The sequence below is a fragment of the Megalops cyprinoides genome, chromosome 15 (genome assembly GCF_013368585.1).
Source record: "Megalops cyprinoides isolate fMegCyp1 chromosome 15, fMegCyp1.pri, whole genome shotgun sequence".
NCBI classification, from domain to species: Eukaryota; Metazoa; Chordata; class Actinopteri; order Elopiformes; family Megalopidae; genus Megalops; species Megalops cyprinoides.
Genome location: NC_050597.1, coordinates 23,010,277 through 23,037,740, shown reverse-complemented (window position 1 = coordinate 23,037,740; position 27,464 = coordinate 23,010,277). Strand labels below are relative to the sequence as shown.

The 27,464-nt window shown below is 47.6% G+C and overlaps 4 protein-coding genes across 5 annotated transcripts in view; 3 read left to right on the top strand and 1 right to left on the bottom strand.

The window, feature by feature from the left end:
* The window catches only part of ppm1ba (protein phosphatase, Mg2+/Mn2+ dependent, 1Ba), a 46,874-nt gene extending 44,922 nt beyond the window's left edge, over positions 1 to 1,952 (top strand). For both annotated transcript variants that reach the window (XM_036546515.1, XM_036546516.1), the window contains one exon: positions 1,514 to 1,952. In XM_036546515.1, the coding sequence (XP_036402408.1) occupies positions 1,514 to 1,543 (30 nt within the window). In that variant the 3' untranslated portion in view covers positions 1,544 to 1,952. The remainder of the gene's footprint in view (positions 1 to 1,513) is intronic.
* A 3,716-nt stretch (positions 1,953 to 5,668) lies between these two features.
* On the top strand, positions 5,669 to 12,655 carry slc3a1 (solute carrier family 3 member 1). The gene is made up of 10 exons (XM_036547319.1): positions 5,669 to 6,147; positions 7,075 to 7,254; positions 7,579 to 7,721; positions 7,922 to 8,047; positions 9,394 to 9,513; positions 10,396 to 10,520; positions 10,921 to 11,122; positions 11,475 to 11,651; positions 11,831 to 11,950; positions 12,230 to 12,655. Exons 1-10 carry the CDS (start codon positions 5,730 to 5,732, stop codon positions 12,653 to 12,655), a joined length of 2,037 nt encoding a protein of 678 aa, XP_036403212.1. The 5' UTR covers positions 5,669 to 5,729.
* Positions 12,656 to 13,136: 481 nt separating this feature from the next.
* On the bottom strand, positions 13,137 to 23,541 carry prepl (prolyl endopeptidase like). Its single transcript, XM_036547270.1, has 14 exons — positions 23,416 to 23,541; positions 22,883 to 23,011; positions 22,569 to 22,635; positions 22,120 to 22,329; positions 21,283 to 21,412; positions 20,944 to 21,160; positions 20,476 to 20,667; positions 17,280 to 17,483; positions 16,511 to 16,686; positions 15,886 to 16,102; positions 15,476 to 15,625; positions 15,051 to 15,177; positions 13,640 to 13,734; positions 13,137 to 13,208 (listed from the first exon to the last, which is right to left on the bottom strand). The coding sequence occupies exons 1-14, from the start codon at positions 23,539 to 23,541 to the stop codon at positions 13,137 to 13,139; spliced, it is 2,112 nt and encodes a 703-aa protein (XP_036403163.1).
* A 571-nt stretch (positions 23,542 to 24,112) lies between these two features.
* Positions 24,113 to 27,464, top strand: part of camkmt (calmodulin-lysine N-methyltransferase) — a 108,405-nt gene continuing 105,053 nt past the window's right edge. The window contains exons 1-2 of the mRNA XM_036546826.1: positions 24,113 to 24,424; positions 26,095 to 26,273. Of these exons, the coding sequence (XP_036402719.1) occupies positions 24,269 to 24,424; positions 26,095 to 26,273 (335 nt within the window). The 5' untranslated portion in view covers positions 24,113 to 24,268. The remainder of the gene's footprint in view (positions 24,425 to 26,094; positions 26,274 to 27,464) is intronic.

Genomic DNA, 27,464 nt, shown 5'->3' with positions numbered 1-27,464 from the left:
GTGTGTGTGTGTGTGTGTGTGTGTTTGTGTGTGTGTGTGTGTGTTTGTGTGTGTGTGAGTGTGTGTGTGAGTGTGTCCAGTTCAGCGCAAGCCACCGGTGGCGTGTTTTTTCCGGAATGTGCGCGTGCTCCTGTGATTGGCTGACGGAACAGCACATTACTCTGGGTAGTTCTAGAACAAGAGCGCTCATGTGCCTGAGTCCCATGCACCGGGAATGAAAAAAAGAATGGCTGCAGGATTTTTCTCTTCATGCGTTCTTCAGTGGATAAACCGCACTGTATGAATGTGGATGCTTAGCAAGTTTGGAGCATCTTTGGAGTCAGTGTTTCCATTTTATTTAGTCTGTTCTGACTAGTCTGTTCTGATTGCACAGTTGAATATCCATGGATATTGCTGCAGGATTGTACTAAAGGAGATTAAAGTGCATGATTAATACTTAGTGAGTAGGAGTCTACCTTTTGGCCAGACTTAGGAGTACTTTGATATTTTGACAGGAGGTTTGTTGGGTATAATTAATGCCTTTCCTCACAGCTCTTCTTGATGTTTTGACTTCTGGTTTGAACCCGAGTTTCTATGAAAAAGAACATTGATTTTTGCCTCCTGTATCAATATGGCTGTGAAGTGTTTTCAGTTGTGTTTCATGCTGCTGTGAAACCTGTCATGTTCTGAACGAATAAAATTCATCAAACAGGAAAAGACGCTGTCAGGTCTTTTTTTCTCGTCTCCAGTTGGTGGTGTATGAAGGGGGGGGGGGTGTAAAAGTACCGAAATTGTCCACAGCATAGTGGAGGTACAGGGGGAAGGGGCATTTTATGGCTTAAGACTTACTTCTCATTTTACCTGTTTCTGGTGCGGGTGAGTAAGCTAAAAGGTTAAAGGTGTGCAGCAGATTTAAAACTCAAAACCAAAGAACAGCCCGGGAATGTTTCCCCAGTCGCATTGTGAAAATCGCCAAAGTCCCTCTCCTCCTCTCTCTCCTCTTATCTAAGTGTGTGGCAGTGCGTTCCCACATCAGAGCATTCCATTGGCTGTACGCCCCTCAGGGTACACGGGGCTTCGATTTTAGCCCAGTTTGGCCGACCGGGGCCTGAAACTGCAGATACGTCTCGGGAAAGTGTGGACGTGGTCGAGTTTTGGGGAGCGGGTGTGGTCGGGCCAGAGATCAAAGTGGCCTCTTGGCCGCACCCCTGACTGATTTTATTCATTTTATTTTAGTGCTTCAGCTTTCCTTTTTTTTAAAATAAGGTCTCAGGTAAATCGTGTTTGATTTTGCGGTGTGAAAAGGTGTTTTGTTCTTAGGGAGCTCCCGCTCTCAGAGCAATGAGACAGTTCATTTGAATACCTGTGTTCCCCGTGGCCTTCCCTCCCACCTCTCTCAGCTACCCTGTCTGGAGAGATACACTGCCCCCTGTGGTCTTTGAGTGTAATTGCACAGCATCTCCCCTTGTTTTCTCCCTCGTTTTTTTTTCCTCTCGGTTCACTCACGCCCTCCCCCCTCCTCTCTCTTCCGCAGAACGGCGGTGACCTGGAGGACCCGTGGTAGCCGGAGAACGTTTTTGTCCACACACACACAAGAATGTCCAGACTACGCCAACACAGAAGAGAAATCTGTATACACAATTTTGTTTCCTTTCTTTTCTCCTGTGATACCAAGAGATCAATTGGACCATAAAATAGTTTTTAAAAAAAAAACAGGAAAAAAAAACAATCCAAGCGACACAACCCAAAGGATGGTGATTTTTTTTTTAAATGGGTCAGAAGAGGAACTTAAACGTTAGAAACAATTTAAAATGAAACACAGTATATAATAGAGAAAAATAAACTAATTTTTACCTTTTTTGTTGCATTTTTTGTGGGTTTTTTTTTCTTTGAATTTGAGAAGAGATGGACAGCCTGTGTAAGGACATGGGGCTGGATTCTGGCCTGGATGGAATGCGGTGTGGTTTTTAAAGCGGCTGCGGGTTGGAGACTGTGCTGGACGACGGGGGGCCTCGCTCCCCCCCCCCCCCCCTCTCTGCCAAACCCCCCCCTCCCTCCCGCTCCGGACGGAGGGACGATGCGGGGATCACCGCTTTGTGCCGCCCGCTGCCGCAGCGTTTCGGGAAAGTGGCTCACCGGACAAGCGCATGTAAAACGTTTCGAAAACACACACACACATATCCACACACACACACACACACACACACACACACAAAGTGGCTGGATATAGGCATTATTCGTTTTGAAAGGTTTGAAGGTTGAGAGCTTTTGCACCTTGTTCCACACCCCCCCCCCCCCCCCCCATTCCCACCCCCTCCTACAGCAAGGCTCGGAGGAGGAAGACATTTGAATCAATACTGCTCCTCCTTGCAGGTTTTTTCACTCTTCCTGTTCGTGGTCACACGCTTTCTAATCCTGCTGTTGTTCAGAGAAGATAGAATATATATGCAGATATATATATTTTGAGTTCCCTTTTTCAGTCCTTTTTTTTTTTTCCCAGTTGTCAGATGTGGCCTACTGTGCTTGCTGTAAAAAAAGAGAACTCAGCTGATGATAAATAAAAAGAGAGACTATAGAGGATATGCTGAAAGCGGAGTGAACTGTCACGTCTACATGCTTGTGTGCACAGACCAGCAGCTCCTGCATCCCTGGGTTCCCTGGCTAAGTGGGAAGCCTCAGTTCCCCCTCCTCTCCTCCCCTCCGCTCCCTTTATCTCACCTTTTTCTCGCTCTCCCGTCTCCCCACCCCCCTCACTTCTGCCCCCCCCCCCACGCAGAATTGAATTTTTGCATCACTTGCCTTTTTATTTTTTTCTCTAAAAATATTGTAAAGTTGTGATTTTGTTTAACAGTGTTTTTTTCTATATAATGAATTCATTTTTAAATGTGTTTTTTTTTTTCTTTCAGATGCAGAGTATTGTGTAGTATGGTTATTGTTTGGTTGCATTTACAACATCCAGTAACACACATCATTTGACAACTAAAAAAGTAAAAAACAAAAAAAAAAGCTCAAGAAGATTAAGTACTCGGAAATAAAAAAAAAAGAAAAGTCAGATTTTCCTCTGTAGTTCTTTTAGTGAATGAGGGTGAGGGCGGTTCTGGGGCCTGGGGCGGGGCATGGGGCAGGGCTGGGGGTGGGGTTTGTCCATGGCTCAGTGCTTGGTTTTCTGATGTTAGAAACGACACGGTACAAGACTGGTTGCCATACGATTATTAGGTACTTGAGTACTCTGCGTGTGGTTCTATTTTTGCAATAACAGTGATTTTTATGAAATTATGATTTTTTTTTTCTTGTTGTTGAGCTGTGCATGTGTTGAATTGGGGGGGTTATGATGCTCAAGGGAAAGGAGGATATTTAAACTTCATAGCAGATGCTGGGACTTGTCGGGGAGGACAATGAATGTATTTCACCTTTACACCAATAGAGACATGCAGTGGAGGCCTTGTATTGAGCTCATCTTTATTTTTTATGTTGATCTGTTATTTGATGACTTCACTCGCCCCCCTCTGTGTGTAGTTTCAAAAGGAGTGTCTAATTGGGTTTCATAGAATTATGAAAAAAATTTTTTGTTGTTGTTGTTGTTTGCAGTTCCTTCCCCTTACACACACACAAACACCCTTTTGTTGGATCGCTTCCTGTGATAATAAATGACAAGAAAATAAATGATTACAAATGAAAATATTAATGATTTTAAAAAATAATAATAATAATCCGTGCTTTGGTGCCCGAGGTCACTCGCTCTGATTTTTTTGTTTTGTATATCTTACAATTATTGATATATAGAATAATTATTGCAAGGATATATTTTATTTATTCCTAGATTTTAGCCTTGTAAATGAGAAATGCTGTAAAGGAGAATGGGGTGAGATGATGATGATGCTGATGATGATGATGATGATGATGATGATGCTGATGCTGATGATGATGATGTGTGCAGGTGTATCTGGGTGTTTCCGGGCGTATCCGGGCGTGTTCCGTCCCCCTCAGCGGGGGCCACATAGTGGCAGGGTTTTGGGGTGGGAGGGTGGGGGAGTGTTGAGGGGTCGACCTCGTGCTCTCGTTTGTCACCCTGTGTGTTCACCTTAACTCCCTGTACTGATAGTTCCCAGTATGATATTGTGATGTTTCATACCATACAGTGAACATAATCACCTTATCTTCAATAAAGGATTGCTAAAGATGGCTGACGTCATCATGTTCTTTTGTTTTTTTTTTTGTCCTTTTCCCCTCCTCTCGCCATGGTGTTTATCTTTGGTGCTGGGCGCCCTTACCCTGCTCACGAACAAGTTGTACTTTGTACTGAAACAGTGTGCTATTCCAGATATCACAGAGATGAACGTGGCCGTTGAATGTTCCATTTAGGACGCATTTGTCTTTTTGTATACTTTAGGTACCACGGGACCTTTAGGTGCCACAGTAAAATGTCTCGCAGTGAGGAGTTAAAAGCCTACAGGCGTACAGTGCGGAGATCGCAGTGTGCGCTCAAGGGGAGCCGCTAGTACTCAGAACCTGCTGTACTCTCGCCGGAGACGCGCTCCAAACCAGCCCCTTGATATCGTCTCTTTTTTTGTGCCTCTCCTCGACGGGTTACAGTGGATGGCGAGCTGTGCACCTCAGCGTTTAACACGCATTCAGTGAATTGCAGTTGCGCGTAATCGCCACTGCAGCGTGACGACGAGGTGCCTCAGTGGCGGAACAGTCTGCGGGGCAATGCGCAAGGACGCATGCGTGGCACCGGGTACGTGCAGGCGGCATCGCTTAAACTTTATTAACCTTGTTTAAATTCGCGTCCCCCATCAGGACACATGCTCTCGTGCAATAAAAAACCAAGACAATTACCAGTAAATGAACAAGCGGAATTCTTCATCACTCTGAAAAATGCGGTACGTTGAACAAAAATCAATGCATTTTTGCATGAAAGTTGTTATCCATAGCCCATATCCAGAAAGGCGAACTTTTTTCCAGGTGGGTTGGGGAAATTAACATTGATGTTGAACCACACGACGACACAGTGCCCCTCACTTCTGTCATTTTTACAGCAAAATTGTTTAAAGTAATGTAAAATGTAAATCAGCTCTCACAGTCATGAAGGTGTTGCTGTGCGAATGAAAAATATTATATATTGTTAGTAATGCTTGTTATAAAGCCGGTACAATTTTCACTGTGTCTGTGAAGATTATACATGGGTATATCTAGACCTGTATGTCTGAAAGCGTATTAAAACCGTGAGTGTGATGTAGTGTGGGTGAAGTGTCCTATTCCTATTTTGGAGGGGTGATGGTTGAAAGACCTCTTTTAACTAATTGTTCTTGTTTAATCAGCATCTCTTAGGTGTTTTGAGTCTCAAACCCATCACTCAACGAGCCAAATGACTCCGGATGGCACGTTTTGTTGACATTGTGCACATGTTCTCATTGTCACTCTCGTTTATTTACTAACTGCAAATGTATAACCATATCTGGCGTACATTTAACTAATTATACAGTGTGGTCATGGTGCACGAAGCAGGGAGATTATTGGTGCGTCGACAATTCTCCCTCCCTCTGAAGGAAATGGAGTGAGAGAGAGAGAGAGAGAGTGCGCTATTGTACTCTGACCCTCCAAGTCTCTTTAAAACGTTCAGCTAAAACGGGATCAGTGTATTATGTCTGCAGTCTCCGAGTCTGACACAAGGAGCTCACGGCTGGAGATCGTGCACTGATTCTGTCGCGGGTAGAAATTGACACAGGTGATACAATCGTGCATACACCATGACGAAACAGGCGCAGAACGGCACTGTGGTGGAGATGACCGAGGGTGTCACCAACGAGGGGTTCCAGGAGGATGAGGAGCAGGAGACTGAGAATGTCGGACGGCAGGAGGAGCAAGGTGTTCCGTCTCTGGTCCTGTCCCCGAACGGCGAAGAAAGCGCGTACACTCAAATCAAACCGTACGCCGGGATGCCAAAAGAGGTTCTGCTGCTGTATTCGAACCAGGCGCGCTACCGCCTTCCCCGGGAGATCTTGTTCTGGCTATTCATATTGTCCACCCTTGCCCTGGTGGCTCTGACCATCACGGTGATAGCCATGTCTCCGCGATGTCTCCACTGGTGGCAAGCCTCCGCAGTCTACCAGATATACCCACGCTCCTTCAAGGACTCGGACAACAACGGTGTCGGAGACCTCAAAGGTAGCGACGCAAACCGTTCCCCCCAATTTAGGTGGCGATGCACACAGTTTTATATTCTCACTTCATTTCACTTTTGAGAATTTATTATATTTCACAAAAGTTATTCTCTGGGTTTGAGACAAGTAAAACTCCCAGGTTTTGTGTGATTTGTGCAGAAGAACCAGCGAGATCATAGCTTTAGGTCGTTCGCGCGGGTTTGTCGCCAGCATAATACACTGGCTTTAAATGTAACGCTCCAGTGATTCTATAATTGAAAATTAGGTTGTCGTAAAAGTCTGTCTCCAGAGGACGCAACTGAGCGTCCGCAAAGGAAAAAGAAGCGGAGCAAAACAGCCATTTCAATTAAAGTGAAAATCTTTGTAGTTCTAGGAGGAAAAATGTACGCTTCGGAACTAAGTACCAGCACTCATCCATTGTGAGCGATATGGATGCATGCTTCAGGTTTACACATTCGTTCTTGCAGTGTCACACGTTTTGTTGTAACTTCGTCAGCATGTTGCACGTGTGTTCATATATCACAACGAACCGTGCCATCCCCTAACGACCACTGTGTATGATAGTGTTGACTCAGTTCGTTACATGACTGCTGATAGGGATTGGACAGTTGACGGATAGCTGCTATAACCCATTTGTGGAATAAATGTGTGGTCGGATGTCTGTCCATGCTACTAAAAAGATGCAGGTAAAGATATTTCTCAGCTTCTTTGCAATTTGTGCCTCTTAAATTAATCCTTGAGATTACATTCAAATAAAATTAAATCAAGTAATTCAGTTCAACTCATCCACTGTTATGGGGAAAAATTAAACTAAAATCAGCATGTAAAGTGCTCCGCCAGGCCCGCAGCTTAGAAACACAGAGGTGTGTAACACACAGCATGGTGCAGCACAACAGCATGTGGAGTTTCCAATGCTGTTACACTTTTCCAGGTATCAGGGAAAAACTCGATCACTTCGAGTACCTCAACATCAAAGCCATCTGGATCAGCCCCTTCTACAAGTCACCCATGAAGGATTTCGGGTATGATGTGGAGGACTTCCGGGACATCGACCCCCTCTTTGGAACCATGCAGGACTTTGACGACCTTCTCTCCAGCATGCATGACAAAGGTGAGCTTTTGAGTGTGTGACACTAGGACAGCAGCTGTGTGATACTGTGGTAAGGAACAGGGCTTGCAGCCCAAAGCTATGTGGTTTGCATCCCAGGTGTGGCACTGCTATTGTACCCATGGGCAAGGTGCTTAACCTGCATTACCTTAGTAAATACCCATCTGTAGCATTTGGAAAACATGTAAAAATTGTAAGCTATGCAAGTCACTGTGGATAGGAGCATCTGGTAGGCAAAATGTAATGCAGGGCCAAAAACACATGGTTTAAGTCATCTTGGGCTACTCCACATTATCTCCACTGGTCTGCATCATTGAATCCCCACAGGACTGAAGCTGATTATGGACTACATCCCCAATCACACCAGTGACACGCACCGCTGGTTCCAGCTCAGTCGTAACCGTACAAGTGGCTACGAGGACTTCTACATCTGGACAGACTGCCCAGGTGCCATTCCTCCAAATAACTGGGTGAGTGAACCAGCCTTTGCAGAGCAATCACCAAGGGCAGTCCCTCGTGACATCATATAAATCTCCACCGGCTGCCTGGACTGGCTGGCTGATGTGCTTGACATCAGTGTAAATTAATCAGTATGTGAAAGGTAGACAGCCCAGAATAGTGATTGTGTTGGACTGCGATAATCTGTAAACCTTCGCTCGTCTCACCCCAGGTGAGCATATTTGGGAACTCCTCCTGGACCTACGACGAGGTGCGGGGACAGTGCTACCTGCACCAGTTCCTCAAGGAGCAGCCCGACCTCAACTTCCGCAACCCCAGCGTCAGGAAGGAGATGACCGTGAGTGTGTGTGCGTTCGCAGGCCTCCCCTTTCCCCCTGTGGAGTGCTTGCGAGCCCCACGCTGAGGCCGCTTGGACCCCCCGTTTTTACCACACCTGCTGCAGCTGGCCCCCGAACTGCAGGCCGCGGGAAGGCATCGCTCGACATTGATGGAGGGCCGAGGTCGGGACTGAGAAACTGGCGATTGTGGATGGAAGAATGGAGCAAATTAGGGAGAGCAGGAAAGAAAGGGCTGGCAAGGGAGCCTGAGAGCAAGTGGCTGGGTGGAACGGGACGAGAGGGGCGGTTGTGTTTCGCTTCATTCTTCCCTCTCCCTGAGACCCGGCTCTGGGACCCTCTCAGGTTCCTTAGATGGGACTGGGGGAACACAGAGAGCCTGTCACACAGACGTCTTTATGCCCCACCAGCTGGTACGGTAACCCTAGCCGGGGCTCGATGCCCGGCACTCCTGGGGCCACCCAATGAAGGTGGCTGTGACCTCTGGGATGTCCTGCCCATTGCCCCCTGTTTCAGCCCAAGACAGAGGGGCCACAGTCTCCCCTGCCCTGCATTTGAACTGTGTTATCTGAACTAAGTGCATTCACAGAGTCCCATCTCACACACCGAAACCTGATGCTTAGACCCAAATTTTAAACACATGTAATGTGTAACTGCTTTTACCCTCGTTACTGATTATTTTTCTGGCACTCTTATGGCCACTGACACCATTGTTAGCCATTATCTTGTGGGAACTTTACCTGTTGAGGGAGGCGTTCACTGCAATGACACGGGAGAGCAAAGTCCAGCGGTGAGCCGGGAGCTCAGAGAGGGAGAGACAGCGGGACATTCGGGTGAGAGGGATTGTTTCCATGCCAGGCACAAGAAGTGAGGCTTGAGTTGTGAGAAGAAAGCGGTCGGTGCCAGGGGCTATCAGAAAACCATGAAGCTGCCCCTGATCTAACCCCCCTTCCCATCTGTCAACACTTCTGGATGTCACCACAGTGCCACCTACGTCTTATTCAATTAGGAGTTACACACCTGGTTGCAGAATTTACAGAGCTCTGAAAATGGTGGGGCCACATGGTACCGTGACAGTATAGGATGCGTTCAGCTCACATCCCACTGCTTTTGAATGCGCTCGATAGTCTTTCAGGAAATAAAACCAGGAATGACAGGAACTTCACCAAAGGCAAAAGCTTAACTTGACTAATTTGTATGCACAGTGCATTATCCAAACAGACTGCATTCCAGTTTGCTTTTCAGCATTGACCTACTAAACTTAGACAGCTCATGATGACACTGGCTTGGGTTAGCGCCTGTCTAACCCTGGGCTCCCTCTCTCTTTTCGCTTGACCCATTTTCCCAGGACGTCATACGGTTCTGGCTGGACAAGGGCGTGGATGGCTTCCGCATGGATGCCGTGAAGCACATGCTGGAAGCGAAGCACCTGAGAGACGAGCCCCAGGTGGACCCCAACCAGCCCCCGGTAAGACACGCCTCCTCGACCGAACAACACAGAAGGCAATGTCCTTCTCTATCCACTCTATAACAGCTTTATGCAGCACATGCAAGTGTCAGAGGAGCCAGCGAGTTGTCACTGACACCACCACTGTAGAGGATTAAGTGACAGCACAGAGCCAGCAAGCGATGACATGAGGGCACTTGAGGCACTGAGATAATTCTCACTTCAAATCTTTTTTTTTTTATTCTGTCAGCATCAGAGCCTCAACCCTCTGTAGAAGGGTTCACAACACACAGTCTTTATTCCCTTGCATCATCCATAGACTTGGTCCGTCACTCTAATGAACATTCCTGTGGAAAGAACGGCACCCAGACTGAAAAATCACAGCTAACTTACAGCCAAAAAAATGTACAGGCCCACAAACTATTATTTTCACATTTCAGAAAATGTGCTTTAAGCAGTCAGTGTTTGGAACAGCCCCTATCTAAGGCCAAAAATGGAAAAGCCTTGTAGACAATCACAAAGCATTGCTTATTAGGAGAAACTGAACTGAAATGTGGAGATGATCATGGCATATTACTCATTATTTTCGGCAGGCATTACAAAATGGCCCTTGTGATGACGGGCCAGTCACTGACTGACACAGGATTGAATTTTTTTTTTTCTCAGGGAAATGGGGGAAGAATCCAAGTCTTTCATGGCTAATGCAAACTGCATAGGCTGTCCTCTCACAGGAAAGGGATTATTTGGGGGACATATTTTTCAGGATTTGGAAGCGGCGTTTCTGATTAGCCTAATCCCGGACCGGTGCATTGTGACCGAGCCGCTCAGGATCTGCGGGAGACGTGGAGAGCTGCGGAGGAGAGACCACGCACTCACGCCCGTCTCCTCCTCCCCTTTCCGCAGGAGACCGTGGACTCGGAGTTCGAGCTCCACCACGACTACACCACCTCGCAGCTGGGTCTGCACGACATCCTGCGTGACTGGAGGGTGGAGATGGACGAATACAGCAGGGAGCCCGGGCGCTACAGGTACATTACATTACGCACACTGCGTCATTTAGCAGACGCTGTTATCCAGAGCGGCTTCCATAGGTTACTGCTTTTACATGTCACCCGTTTATACAGCTGGATATTTTACTGAGGCAATTCAGGGTTAAATACCTTGCTCAAGGGTACAGCAGCAGTGCCCTAGCAGGGAACTGAACCAGCGACCTCCCAGTTACTAGCCCTGCACCTTACCACTGTACGACACTGCCACCCCCTACCACTCCGTAGGTGCCCCCCTCAGCGTCTCCTTCTGTGTGCCCAAAGGCTCCCATTCCACAATCCCTGCCTGATCCCTGGAAACCCAAACACCCAGACATCCCACTCTCTCTAAACGTCCCTCTCTTTTCCCTCCCCTTTGGCTGTGCGATCCCTCTCGGGTCAGGTTCATGGTGACGGAGTCCTATGATTACGAGGAGGTTCACAAGACCATGATGTACTACGGGACGGAACACGTCAGGGAGAGCGACTTCCCCTTCAACTTCTACCTCATCGACCTGCCCAACCGCCTGTCCGGAGAGGGCGTCTTTGACCTGGTCAACCTGTGGATGACCAACATGCCGAGAGGGAAGTGGCCAAACTGGGTGGTAGGTAAACTATGCTGTAACTTGTGAAGAGATGCACCTGCCGTCCAGGTTGGAGTGATTTTAATAGCCAGGCAACTGCAAATGTATCACACCCATACATGTAACTATACATTTGCTGTTGTATAGTTCTTCCTGGTGGTATGACTTTTTCGGCAACCTGCTGTATGAACTCGTATAACACACCAACTACCACAGTTCATTATAGCATCACTAAAAAGGACCCAGAATAATTGTTTGGCATCTTATACAACAGCAACTATATATATATTAGAATAATACATACTACATTTGCTTTTACTTCCTGGAAATAGGGCTGTGTGCGTCCCTGCTTTATGACATCACATGTGTTTAGGTGGGGAACCACGACAAGCCGCGCATCTCCTCCAGCGCAGGCCCGGAATACACGCGTGTCATCAACATGCTGCTGCTCACGTTGCCCGGCACGCCCACCACGTACTACGGCGAGGAGATCGGCATGCAGAACGTGAACGTGACCGAGATCCAGGACCCCTTCGGCAAATTCAACCCAGTGAGTGTTCTTCAGCGCACGGTACTGCCCCTTAGCCCTCGGCTCGAATTCCCATCAGTCTCTGCTTTCACTGCAGCTGGGCAGGCCTCTTGCCTCACATGAAAACCACACGTAGTGTGAGGAGGTGAAAGAAATTGGCATAAGATGACATGAGATGACCTGATGCCTCCTTCTCCCAGAATGCCAGCAGGGACCCCCAAAGGTCACCCATGCAGTGGAATGGGGATGAGTATGCTGGATTCAGTAAGAACAAGACCTGGCTACCAATCCACCCCAACTATACCACAGTCAATGTGGAGGTATGTATAGGGCAGGGACGTGAAAACGCTTAACATCTGGGCTCTCATCCATCAGAACTAGCCTGGTGCCGACTACCACATAGGACTGAAGGTCATCAAGGCACTGTAAAATGATAACGATAGTTACTATAATTAGTATTGTTATTGGTTCTAAAGTACAGGGCTACTCCTACTACTCCTACCCAGCATAAAACAGTAAAGCGGTAGTGAAAGTGCACTGTTATAATTGTGAGTTGTGTTAAGGCGTGCTGTGGTTAAGTGCGATGCTCCCCTCCCCAGTTCCAGAAGAGCGAGAGTGGGTCGGTTCTGCAGCAGTACCGGGCCCTGAGCCTGCTGCGGGCCCAGGAGCTGGCCCTGCACCGCGGCTGGATGTGCTTCCTGTGGCGGGACCGTGACGTCTTCGCCTTCGTGCGGGAGCTGGACGGCCTCTCCCGCGCCTTCCTAGTGGTGCTGAACTTCGGGGGCCCCGCGGTGACGGACCTCTCCGACGTGCCCGAGCTGCCGGCGGAGCTTACGGTGCGCATGGGCACCGGCGGGAGGGAGGGCCAGCGCCTCCTGAAGTCGCGGATTGACACGCGGCCAGGGGAGGGGCTCGTGCTGGAGTACTCCTCCCACCGGCGGCTCCACCCGGGCCACGCCTCCAGCTGCTACGTCTCTGAGAAGGCCTGCTATCTGGCAGCATTGGACATTCTGTACAAATGCTGAGCAATGAAGGGGTGGGAATGTGTGTGTGTGGGGGGGGGTTACAGGGGCAGGGGGGAGCCTGGCACTCCGAGGTGTGTACAGCAGAGACCTAAACTGCCAAATACGTGGGTCCACTGTTTCTGATTGAACCATTTCATACATGTTGTTTATGTGATCTATTTTTAATTAAAAATCTTCATGTCCTCACATTTGAATTTGCCTCTGTTGCTACAAAAATACAGTGTGTTTTAGTCTCTCTTACACACACACACACACACTCAAGTCTGTGTGTAGCGAAGGGCGCGAGCAGTCGCCCCACCCGGCCTCGAGTCAGAGCGCATACTCAACTGTGGTGACAGCACTCTGTCACACTGCCCTCTGACTGCCATACCAACGAGCCTGGCTCTTTGGAGTTGCGGTCAAGCTGCAGGCTTGGTACCCCGTAGACCCGGGTTCGAGGCCGGGTGGGGCGACTGCTCTCGCCCTTCGCTGCCCTGTGCCCTTATGCCTGTCTAACTGCGGCCCTGCCTGGGATCCCCAGCTCGCTGTGGATGAAGGCCAGCTGCCGGGCTGCCTGAGAGAGAACAAGAGAGAGTGCCATAATTGATACAAACGCCCAGCCTGACAGGGTACAGAGTTCAGCATTCACAGTTTTACAGCTCAGGTCTTTACTTCACTGTCTGAATCACTGAGTGACAGTGATTACTTTAGTGTGTCCTGTGTAGCTCTGAGTCTCACCGTAGTCTCACAGCTACGTGTAAGTATGGAGGATTAAACATCTGCCAGTCACTCTCAGAGGGACGTGTTCACATGTTCAGCCATTATGTTACTTACTACCCTTTTTCAGGGCGACTTGCATAGCCTTCATTTTTCATGTCACATATTTAAGCTGGATATGTTCTGTGGCAATTCAGGTTAAGCATTTTGCTCTAGAGTATAATGGCCCATCTGGGAATCGAACCTGGAATCTTACAAGCCTAGCTCTTGCCTGAGGTGCAGAGTTACCTCATTCAGGGACAGGTCAAAGTCCTCCGGGCCGAAGTGGTCTCCTCCCGGCTGCAGGTCCAGAATGATGGATGGTGGTGGTTCCGATTCTGGAACTGGAGCAGAGAAGAGAGCATTGTTTCTCAGCGTAAAGTAGGCACAAGTTTCTCAGCGTAAAGTAGGCACAGGTCACTTGGAAAGCTGTTAGGTCAGAGCATTACTGATGAGGTTCATGCTTCTGACCAGCATATAGTGGGTCAGGGTTTTCTGACCCATTTATTTCAATGACCTTTGGTTTCATATATTTTTTTTAATTAATCACACTTCTGTTCTATGAAAGTTGTTCAGTATTTTGCTTAACAATTATCTTTTATAATACTTATCTATTTTGAGCTTGACATATGACACATTCTGTTGTTTCTGGAGTGAGTAAATGTGAAAGTAAGGAGTTAAATAAGAACACACCACATCAATGACCCTGGCAAGGCTGAATTTACAAGGCTTACTCCATCCAGGCAGCCAACACATTCCCTGGTTTTATTTCCTCACAGAGCCACCGTAGGTGTTTCTAGCAATGATGGTTATAATCAAAGTCTTCCCCTGGCCCGCATCATGGCCTCCCGCCTACACCAACTCCCACTCTTCCTGAGAGGTGTCTCACACCCCTCTCTAACACTGACCACGCTACATCCCTGAACAAACTACACTGCTCGCTTCTCGGGAATATGCTAATCAGAGCCCTGCCGTGGGCGTGTGTGATGGAGGTGTTATCTAACAGAAAGAGAGGGAGAGAGACTCTGTAACAGAGAGAGGAGGAAAACCTCACACTGGGGAAATGTGCTGTGTAATTTGCTAACACCAGAACGCACTAATACACCAATAAAAAAAAAATGAACTCTGTTCAAGGCTATACTGATGCCGATCAGCAAATCAGCGCTGTCCTTGAAGAACTGCATAACCCTCCAACAGAACCCTCCCTCTTTATCTCTAGGCCATCTTTATCTCTTATCTCTCTTTAAATGATCTAACCATCTCTCAGGTAAATTGCCTAAATAAATCCCTCCCTCTCCACCTCAGCTGTTCTGCGGAGAGTGCTCCAGTGCAAAATGGCTGCCGAGCATTGGGCGTGTCATGCTCCCTAACCCCATTCCCACCGTCTCCATTATACAGAGCTCTGAGTTCCATGAAAGACACTATATGAACGCAAGCCACAATTATTATTATCTGATTTAAAGAGTGCAGATTATTGTGTTATAATCTTTATCTCCATTGGGAACAAAGTGAATATCCAATTGATTGCGGAGTGTTCTATTAAGTCAGTGTGATGTAATAGCCAGAAAGCAAAAATAAGTTGTGGGTTATCATGTTTTACCCCCCTGGGCTGTTCGCATCTGTCCTTGAACACACGTGACCTTCAGTGCCCAGGGCTCACCTGGCGTAAGGGAGCTGTTGACGTGCACGGAAACGGCCGCCGCCAGCCTCTCGGAGTACCGCCACACCCCTGTCAGCGGGACTCTCCGATCGCCCTCATAGGCCGTGATCAACGTGGAGGGGTAACGCTGGGACACAGAAACACACCTCCTGTTAACAACCTGCTGCTGCAGAATGGAAGACCCATCAGGCATACATGCAATATGTCAAAGTCCATCCTACAGCCTCGCTGAGCAAGAACAGGCTTGGCTTGGGTGCCCTTTGATATGTGCTCTTATGTGCAGGGGTGTGTATTTCTGTGTGCTCAGTGCTCTGCTTGAACGGCTGTATGTGTGAGGCTGTACAGTACTGCATTCACAGTCATGTTGGTATGCAGTTATAGTTGCGTGTAAAGCACTTCCGTCCACGGAGGCGAACCGTGCTCACCTGTGGGGTGATGTTGTGATAGGGGCAGTAGGAGGCGATGCAGTCCCTGTGTCGGGGGTCAGCAAGAGGGTCGCCCCACTCCCCCCTCTCCTCGATGGTCAGGGGCAGGGTGGGGTCCGTCATGGTTCCCAGGACATCAAGGAAAGGAGCCTGCAAAACCAGGAGCGATTAGGGGAAAAAAGATGCTGAAACGATGAAGTTCTCAAACCTGGACAGGGATTTTAATCGGGCACCATAACTCGTCATCTCCTTTCAATAGAAGGCATATCCACACGTGGCTTTCAGCTGCAGTTTCCAGGGCTTCCGGAGTTGAGAGACTGAATCTCGGAGCCCGGGTCTGCACTGCTCAACAAACTCAAAGGAAGAAGAGCGGACCCGTCGGGCCACCTGCGGCCGGCCGCGCGCCTCACCTGCAGCGTGACGGCTCGGAGCAGGCGGGGGTGCTGGTTGCACAGCGCCCCCGCCAGCACGGCACCGGCGCTGCGGGCAGTGAGGGCCGTCAGAGCGGGCCGGGACACGCCCAGGTAGAAGAGCCGCCGGATGCAGGCCGCCAGGTCCTCCACCGCTCTCCGTTTCCCCTCCAGCCGACCCGCGCGGTGCCAGCCCAGACCACGCTCCCCGCCACCCCTGCAGGCCACAGGGCACACAACGTCACCAAATTCACACTGGGTAAATGCACAGCAACGGTGTCAAGGGTGATAAACAGCTCCTTGTGTTTTGTAAGAGGTGTGGACTCCATCTCCAATCAGCATTTTGGCAAAGCATTTCATACACCTTGCCAGCTAAGCACTCTAGCACTCTCATACAATATTTCATGATTGTTTACACTGACAATACAATGTGTAGTAATACCAGGTGCTATAAAATTAACAGACAAAATTTGTTTTGTGTTGCTTTTATTGATGTGGGAGTTGGAGTGAGGGCAATATATCCACATTCAGCCAGTTCTTCACTAAGTTCTTTGAGTCTCATTATATGTTATTCCACTGTAACTCAGAAGCAGCAGGACACAAGGGATCGTGGGATTTGGAGTACCTGACGTGGCAGTAGGCGAGGGCCCAGCCTTCCTCCAGCAGCAGCCTCTTCTCAGGGCTGAACCCCATGTTCATGTCCAGGCCGTACGCCCCATACACATGCAGCAGCAGTGGCACCTCCTTCAGGTCGCCCCAAGCAGGCATGTGAAACAGCGTCAGCGGGACCATGGTTCCATCCTGCAGGAAGAGTAGGCCGGACTTGAACCGAGGGAATACTTTTTTAAAACCACATGTGGCCGTTTGCCCGTTAATCCTAGTGGAGTACACCACATGGCTCTCTGTTCTAAGGTGGAGATTACTGAACCCCACACCCACCATCCCCCCCTGTACTGAAATGAAACTGGCCAGGGTCATGGTTCCCTTGCTTTCATCAACAGATTAGGAACTAATCACCATTGCCACGGCTCCTGTTGCCTTGGGTACCTGACCTGGTGCCAGAGGCATGATGGTGGGGGGGTGGGGGGATGATGTCACTCTTAGTGAGAGGCTCAAACACTGCAGGAGGCATAGAGGGTCTGGAACCTGGTCACCTGATACCCCCTGACAACGCCCGACAGTCTGGTCACCCGATACCCAGCCATTCAGGGCACTTGTCATCCTCTGACAGGAGGCTATACTACAGGTGTCACATGCCACTGTTGGAACACAGCTCAGTCCCCACCTTGGAGTCACATGATCCCCCCCCCCCCCAATGGAACACAACACATTCCATCCACAACCCTGTTCTCAGTGAGGAGTGTGTGTGTCTATGTATAATTCAGGCCAGGTACCTGGCTGGGGGCCTCCAGCCGTGTGGTATGGTAGTCTGGGAGCGGGGGAGCAGTGGGGTCCTCCTCTAAGAAGAGCTGGTGCTCCTGGGGGGAGTACAGGAACGGGACTGGGGGATGCACCGGAGAGGAGAGGAGGAACCGAAAGGCCTCGCCGCCTGCCACTCGCTCGGGTCGCGTCTCCAACGCACAGGCCCACCAGGGGAGCTGGGAAACAAGAGACAACCAGAGTTAATACCACAGATATTCTAATGACCGAAGTTAGCTCTGTGTGCTTAACGTTAGGAATGTGCACGAAGGGGTGTGGATAAAGTCATACCATCCACAGCCAGCACACCGCCCGTTATCAATCAGAGACTCAAAGACACTGAGGAACAGAGTATGGAAAGACCTGACAGACCTGACAGTTTTCTGCTTAATGATCTTTGTTAGTACACTTGTTTGTCCACTCTGTCCAAACAGAAAATAAAGCTCTCTTGACTTGACTTGAAATGCAGTGCAGCTCTGAGCTACCACAGAGGTCCTGGAAAAGCTAGATAAATTTATGGTAAGTTTTGGAGGAAAGCATTTGGGCCTGTTATACAAAGGCTTTCTAGCAGCACACTCCTACCACTGAGTGCCTTATTTGTCTGATGGTATCCATTAGCCACGCATTACATGGTGTAAAAGCATGAACAGAAAAATATGTGAAACAATGAGAGCCGTGGAGCTGTCGGCTGAATGTTGCTCAACAGTTATCAGTATGAGTCTGAGTCTGAGTCTGAGTCAGGTTAGGGTTAGGGTTAGGGTCATCAAAAAAGTAACCCCCCAGCCCCCCAAAAGTGGGAGACCAGGGGTACGCATGGGTCCATGCACAGCCCCCACCACCCTACCAGGCCAAGCGCAGCCTAGCTTCTGGAGCAAAGCAGGCCCCAAAAAAAGAAGCATCCCTGATGGCCAAGGGCTAACACTCTAACACGCTACAACCCAACCAGGAGAAATACAAATATACACATACAGACACACCCAAATGCACATATATATATATGTATATATATAATTACTGTACATATATGTACATACATACATACATTCATATACACACATGTACATACACACATACATTATTGCAAGGGGTTGTGGTTAGGGCTTTGATTGGGGTCAGGGCAATGGTTGACCATGGAAGTTTACAAACCTCCCTATTTGATGGTTGGCTCCCTGTAAAAAGTAACTGTCAAACAACCATCTTATTAACAAATATTTGCTTTATTTAACTACTAGAATTATTCAGTCATTGATCTGCATTTAACAAGTGTGTGGGTGTATATGTGCGTGCCTAAGCTCCTTCATGCTCCTTATCTTTATTAACAGTGAATGTCAAATGACTTGGCTGATGCTTTGGCTTCACTGCCTTTTTCAAGGAAAGATATAAAAATGAGAGTCCTTTTATATTCACAGTTTATACTCACAGTTCTATCTTATCTTTATAGCTGAGGGGGGGGGGGGGGACACATTTTCAATCTTTCAAATGATCACTTAACATTGGGATGTAGAACATGATATGGAGATTTATATATATCTCATTTGCAACCATGAACAAACACAGAGAAACATAGCAACAGCAACAGCATGAACGTAATGACATCTCATTACCTCTTTGGAAGGCCCCATCTACAACAGGAATGCGTCATTCTAGTTCTTTCATTTTAACGTGTTAAGACTGTGAATCCAAAGCATTACTCCTGGAGCTGGTCTCTCTTCTCCTGGTGAAGACAGCTTTTTCCAGACCACAGAATTGGAGCGATGACACTGGTGTGACCGTTTGGAGAAGCTGACTAACGGAGCTCTTACACTCTGACATACTCCATAATGGCCTACCCTGGTCTATCAGTATGGGCCAATGTGCTCCCGGCACTGCCCACCCCTCCCGCAACACTAAAAACAGAGCAGGTACTTTGGATTATAAACTTCAGAGAATATAAACATGTTTGTGCCACAAAGTGAGCAGCATCAATGCCCTGAAACGCCCCCCCCCCCCCCCCGATCTGTCACCTGCTCCTGGTTTTTGATTCCCTGACATGTTAATGACTCATCTATGGGACCAGCTACCCGTCCCCCTGTTGTAAACTAGTTTCTGTTTGGTGTGTCTTCTCTGGTCACGCCTAACCTAGGTACTGTTATTTTGGTCTTCTGATCTGATCAGCAATTACCTACCAAACACTGTTTCTTTGGCCAGCAGAAATATGAAGAAATACGTTCGCTCACTTCCTCTATATTTTCCATCTTGGTTGGAATTTTTCTTCCACCGCCACGTATTTGCTTGTTCAGCCCTTATATTTGCTGCAGTTTCAACCACACAGACTGCAATCTATCTAGGGAGGATACCAATTGAAGTACAGCAAGGAGCAATTCAATGGGTAGTTTGTGGCCGCCAGATTTCACATGATTACACTTAAATACCCCACAGATGTGACATTACCAGCACACGCGAGCTCGACCGCAATGCACTCAGGGCTCTAGAAAGGTTAACATGGCAGAACCGCCGCATATAACTCATCGGGACCGTGGCAAATATTTTCCAAAATAGCCTGCTGGCAGCCGTCCCGCTCTGGAACAAAAAGGTTACAGGACACGAGAGGAGGTGTCTCCCCTGACTGCTGATTCTGTGAAACCACACGGGGGGGGCGTGTGGTTGCACAGGTGGCGGCCGCAGCGTGTGACGAACAATAATAAAACCCCTTCCCGCCGACCCTGTGAAGTGTGGGACTATCCTTGGAGAGGTCTTTAAACATGTGACTTAAAAGCACTGAGCCGTGGTGTGAAAGGTCACTGCTTGGAAAAAAAGTGACGAATCGAGACTATACACCAACGATGACAAGGCAGTTCAGCGTCATCAGCAACTGCCATTAAGTAATCCCTGTGTTTATGATCTGTGGCTGATTACCAAGGCTGCTATTTCAGTACAATAACTGTGCAGCTAGGGGTGATAACAGTTGTGCAAAACAAAAAAGTGGCAACATTTTTTTTTTCAGCTGTGGAAAAAAACAGACTATTATAACATCAGTTTGGACCCTAGATACCAGCGTCTGGTAAACCAGCTGTAATCTTATCTTGAGCTCACAGACTGGCAGTGATCAAGAAGAGCGATTTGATACAAACACCTCAGCAGTTCAGAGATGAAGACACACGGTTGGCCTGAGTGAGAATGTTCTCAGCCCACCTGAATGGCTGAGGTGCGGGTAGGGTCAGCCAACGGGACCACCTGGAGTCCCAGAGGTCCGCTCGGAGTCCGAACGGCCAGAACGCAGTGGTCCCGGAAGAGCTCCATGTCTCTCAGGCCTGTTCCAGGAGCTGGGCTGAACAGTGGTTCCCATTGTCCCATGCAGGGAGAGGACAGCGGGGCTCTCAACAGCTTGGAAGAGACAAAAAACACAAGTGGTCAGCATAACAACACAAAAATTGCACAGTAAGCAAAGTTGTATTAGTCACAGAACATATGGTTTAGATTAATCTTTAGTTAAGGACAGCTATTCCATTAACTTGACCTCTTTGAGCTTAAGTGTTTTCACACTGCGGTTTTCTTATTCATTATTATTTCCTCACTCATCTAGAGTTACCAAATACTTCCCACTACTCCAAATGGGTGGGGCACCCCTCGAGTCACAGCCTGCCAAGGGGCGGAGCTCACCTGGTACTCCTGGCCTGGTGCAGTGTTGGCGAGGAGGTACAGCTGCCGGTCCCTGTGCTCCACGTGGTAGAGCAGGCCGGGTAGGCGGGGCTGGACCAGCGTGGGCGGGGCCAGGGGCGTGCTGCAGTCAACGAGCCACACCTCCGAGCTGCTTTTACTGCTGCAGTTCAGCGTCAGCAGTCTCCTGTCTCTAGAGCTGCTCACCTCCACAAAGAACCTGCGAACGTGAGGGACAGACAAACGCAAACACACGCAGACACACAGAGGGACAGCGTGTTTCGAAACTTTGTCCACTGTTTGTCTGTGTCTGTTGTGGACTGGGACAGACTGCAGTCTTACTCAGGGTCCTGCTCCTCATACACCAGGGTGCTCTTTGGCTCCTCCTCCGCATTGAGGTCCAGCCGAAAAACATGACGACACCGGAGGTTGTCCATACTGGTGAAGAACAGGATGTCATCTGTGGCCCATTCTGTAGAAACAGATGTACTCTCTCACCCAGAGCCTGGTCTAACAGTCCCCGGATGTAGCCCAGTCCCATTCCCAAAACCCTCTTTTCCTAAACCCCGTCATCAGGAGTGCTCTACCCACCACAATAAGACATGTCCCAATACCATACGATACAAATTTGAGTGATGTCCGGAAGCTTACTGCACCCTCAATGCCCCCTTCTAGCATGTCTAAAAGGGTACTATTTTCACAGCTAGAGGGCGCAACTTGTGATCCATAAATCACCGATCGAAACCTGTCTGCATAATGCAAACAAAAAGCAGCTAATATTTATTAGCTAGTGAGTTAGTGAGTTAAACAGCCTTTTTGCTATAATCCCAACCAAAAATATATACAGGTATAAAGAATACATTTTAAAGAATATGTTTCTTCGATCAATCAGCATATTGAAAATACATAAATTATTGCTGTTGTGTTTTATTTCAATATATTTCTGCTTAGCATGAATATATTTTTAATGTGTTTGTAAAATATTTCTGGGCTGAATACATTTCTCAGTATTACAATATATTTATTTTGTATGGGATGACTTTCTAACCAACCATAACTAGTTAGTGAGATAGCTTGCTGCCTTAGGCAACAGGTCACAGCTAAGTGGTTAGCAATAATAAGTAAGTAGCTTGCTACACTTAATAGGGGGTAATCATGAATGACCCACAGTGGTCTCACCAAAGCTGAAGACACCGTTGAGAGTGAGCAGTGGTTGTGGGGGAGCAAGGGGCTCCCCAAGGCTCACCAGGATGCACCTGGTCTCCTCACTCGGGGTCCTCAGCGTGGCGGCCAGCACGCGCTCCCCTGGGGAGATTCGAACCCGCTGCAGGGACCCCTCTCCTTCACCCCCTGCATCCGCACGAAGGACCACCTCCGCATCCTGGTCACCTAAGGCCGCGGCGAACAAGCGCATACAGGTACAATAGTGTCACACACCCCCCAACCACCACTTCTGCTGTTCACACACAGAGCTTTCTTTCAGCACCTGCCAAACTGACAGACAGGTGTGCACTGTCTCATGTGCTGTTATGCATTGAAAAAAAATTAGGTGTTGACTAGGGACAGGCCTAGCTAAAGATATTATAGTACATAGAATCTGCCCCCCAGCTTCACTGTGCAGGCCTTACCATGTCCGAGACCCATCCTGTAGATACTGCCATCTTCCTCAAAGTACACATGGTGTCGCCCTTGGACCTGAAGGTAACAGAGCAGGAACTGTCAGAGATATGCTACTTTGTGCACTCACTATTAGGTACCGTCCCCTTCGGTACCACAGTACACCGGGATTGAATTCTAAGGTAAAAAGAATTACACAACACTGAAGTAATACAGAACATAGAAGACTGGCATGTGAACTCAACTGAACAACGCTGTACAGTGTTCTGTGGTGCCTTTAATTGATCATTTTTAGTTGATAACCTGAATATAAAGATACATTTACCACAATGCTGTCTGGGACTTCGGAAAACCTGTTGTATGCTGCACTTATTTTTCGCCTGAAATACCGCTCTTGGTTTCGGAGCTTTCGTAACTGGGCTTTGGAATGTTCCAAGAGCGGATACGAAGTATCCTGTGGAAAAAAACAAACACACATTAATGTCTCTATCTCACGAAGTTGCTTTTTATAGCGATGCTATAATATGCGGTTTGCTGTGTCGTGCAAGCATAGCTATGGCAATGTGCACTCTACAGCAGATTTCTGTATGAGGCTATAGCCTTTGTGTTATGTCAATTGAACAATTCAGCCATGAACAGACCAGCCCGCCTTCTGCGAAGGATCTTATCGCGTGGAATCAGACTCTCCCGGATCTGATTCTCATTAGGTGGCAACTGTATCCGTCACCTCCACTTATCTCTGGTTTCAACAAGACTAGTTTTGTAGGCGACATATCCTCCTGAAACTGACACATTAATAATGGATTGGTGTAGTGTCTAGAAACAATCGGCTTAGCTAGCAAGACAGATCTTTCTTACCCCAGAATGAAGACGTGCTAATACCTGGACAGGAACACATGGCCAATGACTACTTTTGGTATGCAGTCTAGCGACTGCCCACTGTGTACTCCTTGCCAAACAGCGTAGCGCCGTAGGAATGATCATCATACCTGGACAGACAGGTGTCTAGCTCTGACACATTTAAACGACAGCATTATTCATTACTGTTGGTATTTCCCCACAAACTTGCTTGTTCTGACATATAGCTAATCTTAAACGAAGCAAGCAGGCCAGTCATTACATTATCTAGCTGTCAGACAAGAGGCACCTTTTTCATTACCAGCTAGCTAAGTTAGCTGGCTACTTACTATATGGAACACATACTACCTAACGTTACTAGTTTGCTGATCATATGGTTACATACGCGATACACAACATGCAAAGTGTTCCCTTGCAGAGGCTTCGACATTACCATCGCATTACATAGCAACCTTTATATAGAACTTAGCCGGCTATTATCTGTAACTACTGTGTATGCAGCTATTTTTGCATGAGCATTTCAAATGTTAGGCGCTGTCAGATGGCGTATGTGGTAGGCAGCACTAATCGATTAGCGAGCGACGGCTACCGCAGCTCAATCTCGTGTTCGACTACGCCGGTAATGAATTGCTTTTATCTTCCATGTCGATTGACAGGAAGTGTACGGAAGTAGCATGCTTTTCTAGCGGCATCTGTGCTCACGATTTGCCCTACTACTGCCGCTGGGAAAGATAACCGTGCGCAGTACTATATTATCTACCGAGAAGATGAAACTGTAAACACTGTGAAAACCGGCTACTGCTTTAAGTCTGCAATCATCCCCCGTTTTAGGAAAAATTGTCATTTAGGAGAAATGGAGGGGAACCCAACAGGTGGCCCGGGGCTGAGTAAAATTAAAGAGGAGTCGGGTTCGGCGATGTCAGGGGAGACTGACAGGAGCCGTCCGTCCGGCCGGGAAGCGAGCTGCGGGACCGACGTCGCCCGAGCCCGCTGGACTCTCCTTAGACAGGTGAAGCTGTTGCCCGTCCGTTTGCTGTTAGTCATGTTTTCGTTCAACGAAGCGTATTTTGTGAGACGTCGTGATTGCCTTAATTGTTTTCCCGGCTAGCTTGTTAGCTGACTAGCTTGCTTGCTACGTGTTGATACCCTGCCCGTCCTTACATCTCGTATTAATTTTCACATAAGGTCATCGCGTGGAGGATTGCAAAAGACAGCAAATATATGTTAGCTAACCGGCTGGAATAACAACCTAGCTAACAGTTTCTCAGTATGACTGGCATTCATGGTAGCTGTAGCTAAGTTTGCTTTTAAAAACCACATATCTTAAATTTCAGAATTAAAAAAAAAACATATTGTGTAGATTTGTGGATATCTAGCTGATTAGCTATTTAGCATATTCCAGCGAATGTAACTGGTGGAATACAGCTAGTTTAACATATTCCAGTGTAGCCCCTGAGAGTGCAAGCCTAAAATCAGTCAGCTGTTGGAGCATCAATTGGATAAAACTAGCTAAATCTGTCAGTCAGATGTGTAAGTGTCAGAAAAATGGAATAACTGGAAACAACCAGGATACAGAGTAACGATATATCAAGTTTGTTGAGAGACCACAGTTGCCACAGCAACAGCTGGGAAATTCTTGTTGGTGTGCTACCTGTTGTACAGAGCGAGCCCAGGCGCACCTGCGAAGTGTCCCAGATTTCCACCTCGAGCGAGAGGTGTGCTACCGACTGCTGAACTACATCGTTTACAAGGAATAATGTGATATTACTCTGCTATAAAACATAAGCTGGCGTAACCGTGGCACGGGCATTCATCATTTCAATGCGAAACTGGCCCGTTACTCCCACGGGATGTCTAAAAATAATACCCCGCTGTAATGAGGGAGGACACGGGAGCGTAAGGTTTGCCCATAAATGGAGGATCCGCAGATGAGTCTGGCAAACTAACTCTTTCTCTGCTTACAATTTCCTTGACTAACTTTTTTCCTTGACTAAAGATTTAAACATTCATGTAAAGTATGCAGCAAAAATACATGGCATACATGGTATTGCAACTACTTGTTCCCATTGTTTTGACACTGTTACCTGTGTTTTATTCTGATTTCATTGAGAAAATATAAGGCTAAGTAGTAGATAGGTGTAAAAGTGCTCTGCATTGGGTATACCCGTGTAACGATTCTGACTGACCTGCATTAATTACAAGAGTGACAGTATCTTGTGTAACTTTTTATGCGTTCCCATCTATCAGCTGTCATACCCCCTGCATGTGTTTTTACACCTAACTCTTGTACTGACTAATTGCTGCCTTGGTCTGGTGTATTACCTACACAAGGGAGTTACAGCAGTAGGAGGGAAGTGTGGTATTTCAAGTATTAGTATAGTCTGATTGAGGTGTTCTAAAGCAGGTATATATACGGGTGAAAAGGAAGTGTAGCACAGGTGAAGGGGTGTTGTGTGATCAAGTACAGGTGAATGTTTTTAACGGAGGTGAAGGTAAGTTGTGTGATCGGTTACAGGTGAAGGTAGGATGTTGTGTGGTGAGTTACAGTTAAATGTATGATGTTGTATGGTCAGATACACGTGGAGGTGGGATGTTGTGTGGTCAGTTTCAGGTTAAAATGCAATGCTGTGTGGTCAGTCACAGGTGAGAAGAAGGAATTTGTGTGTACCCTGTGCACAGGTTCTGAAGAGTAAGCAGCTGGACAACGAGGAGGTCAAGCGGGTGTCCGTCCGCAGATTCTCCTCCTTCAACCTGTTCTCCAGGACAAGGGTCGTGACCTCAGAAACGGACGAGCCCTCTGACGGGGACTGGGTCGAGTACAGAAGTGCCTCTTTCCCACAATTTAGTGCCTTTCTCAGGTAAACCAACCCCTCAGCTCACAAAACCCTCAGCGAGGGACCCTGCTATTGGTGAGCGAGCGAGGCCTCGCAAACCAAATAATGGGCGGAGCTTCCACATGCTTCCGGTCACTGACTTGCATAAACCAATCAGGAGACTGCAGAACATTATGGTTCGTTCACATGAGTGAGTCACGCAGTAGCTCCAGATATTCTGTGGTTCATGAAGCCTTATTCTCACCGGATCGCACACTCGCTGAATCACACAGTATGAGGTGTCAGTGATGTATCCAAGCCAACATTTCTGGGTTTGAGAAAGAGAGCGATGAAGGAACTGTAAAAAGATGTGCTATGTAACACTCATGTGGGGACTTATATATATCAGTGTCTTCCATCTTTGTTCCATGGGGGCACCTTGTGAATGCTTTTGTTCGGTCCAACTGTGTGCCTAATTAGTTTGTTTTATTGAGCTAGTTTTGATCTGGGTTAGATGTCACTTGACAAAGGTAGGGTTGGTGGGTTTATTAAACATATAAATACATGATTTCTGGAGAGCTTGCCCTTTAAATTAGTAATACTAGTTGTCATTCTGCTTGATGTAGTTTTTCAGCTAACTGCATCGAGGCTGAGAGAATTAATTGGACAGCCAATTTAGCTCAATTGACACAGCTATCCTGCCTTTGTTTAAGGGCCTGACTTTGTTTATTTACCAAAATATGTTCAATAAACACGTTTAAACGTATCTGTCTGTTAGTGCAAACGCACCCCTGACAACACTCTTCTGTGTTCAGGGACTTAAAGCAGATAACTGTCAGGTGATGTTAAGCCCCGATGAGTGTTCTGCCAACAGCTTAATCAAACCTGATTAATTAGGAGCAGCTGGGAGTTAAAAACCAGCACCCCGGGGAGAATCAGAGCGCCGTGTAGGAAGTCAATGGAGCTGTCAAAGTGCCTGTCAGTGTGTCAGCGTTTCAGTGTGTCACTCATCTCTCCCTCTCTCTGTCACTGATCCTCTGTTCCTCTCCGCTCTCACTCCCTCTGCTGGCAGCAAAGTCACACTTACACAGAAACCGAGGTACACACACACAGACGCAGATGTACACATGAGGCACCCGCACACGCACATACACAAACACATATACACGTGCAAACAGCGAGGATCAGTGCACTTTTTCTGACGGTGTTTCAGTTTTTTTTTTCTCTTTTTCTGTC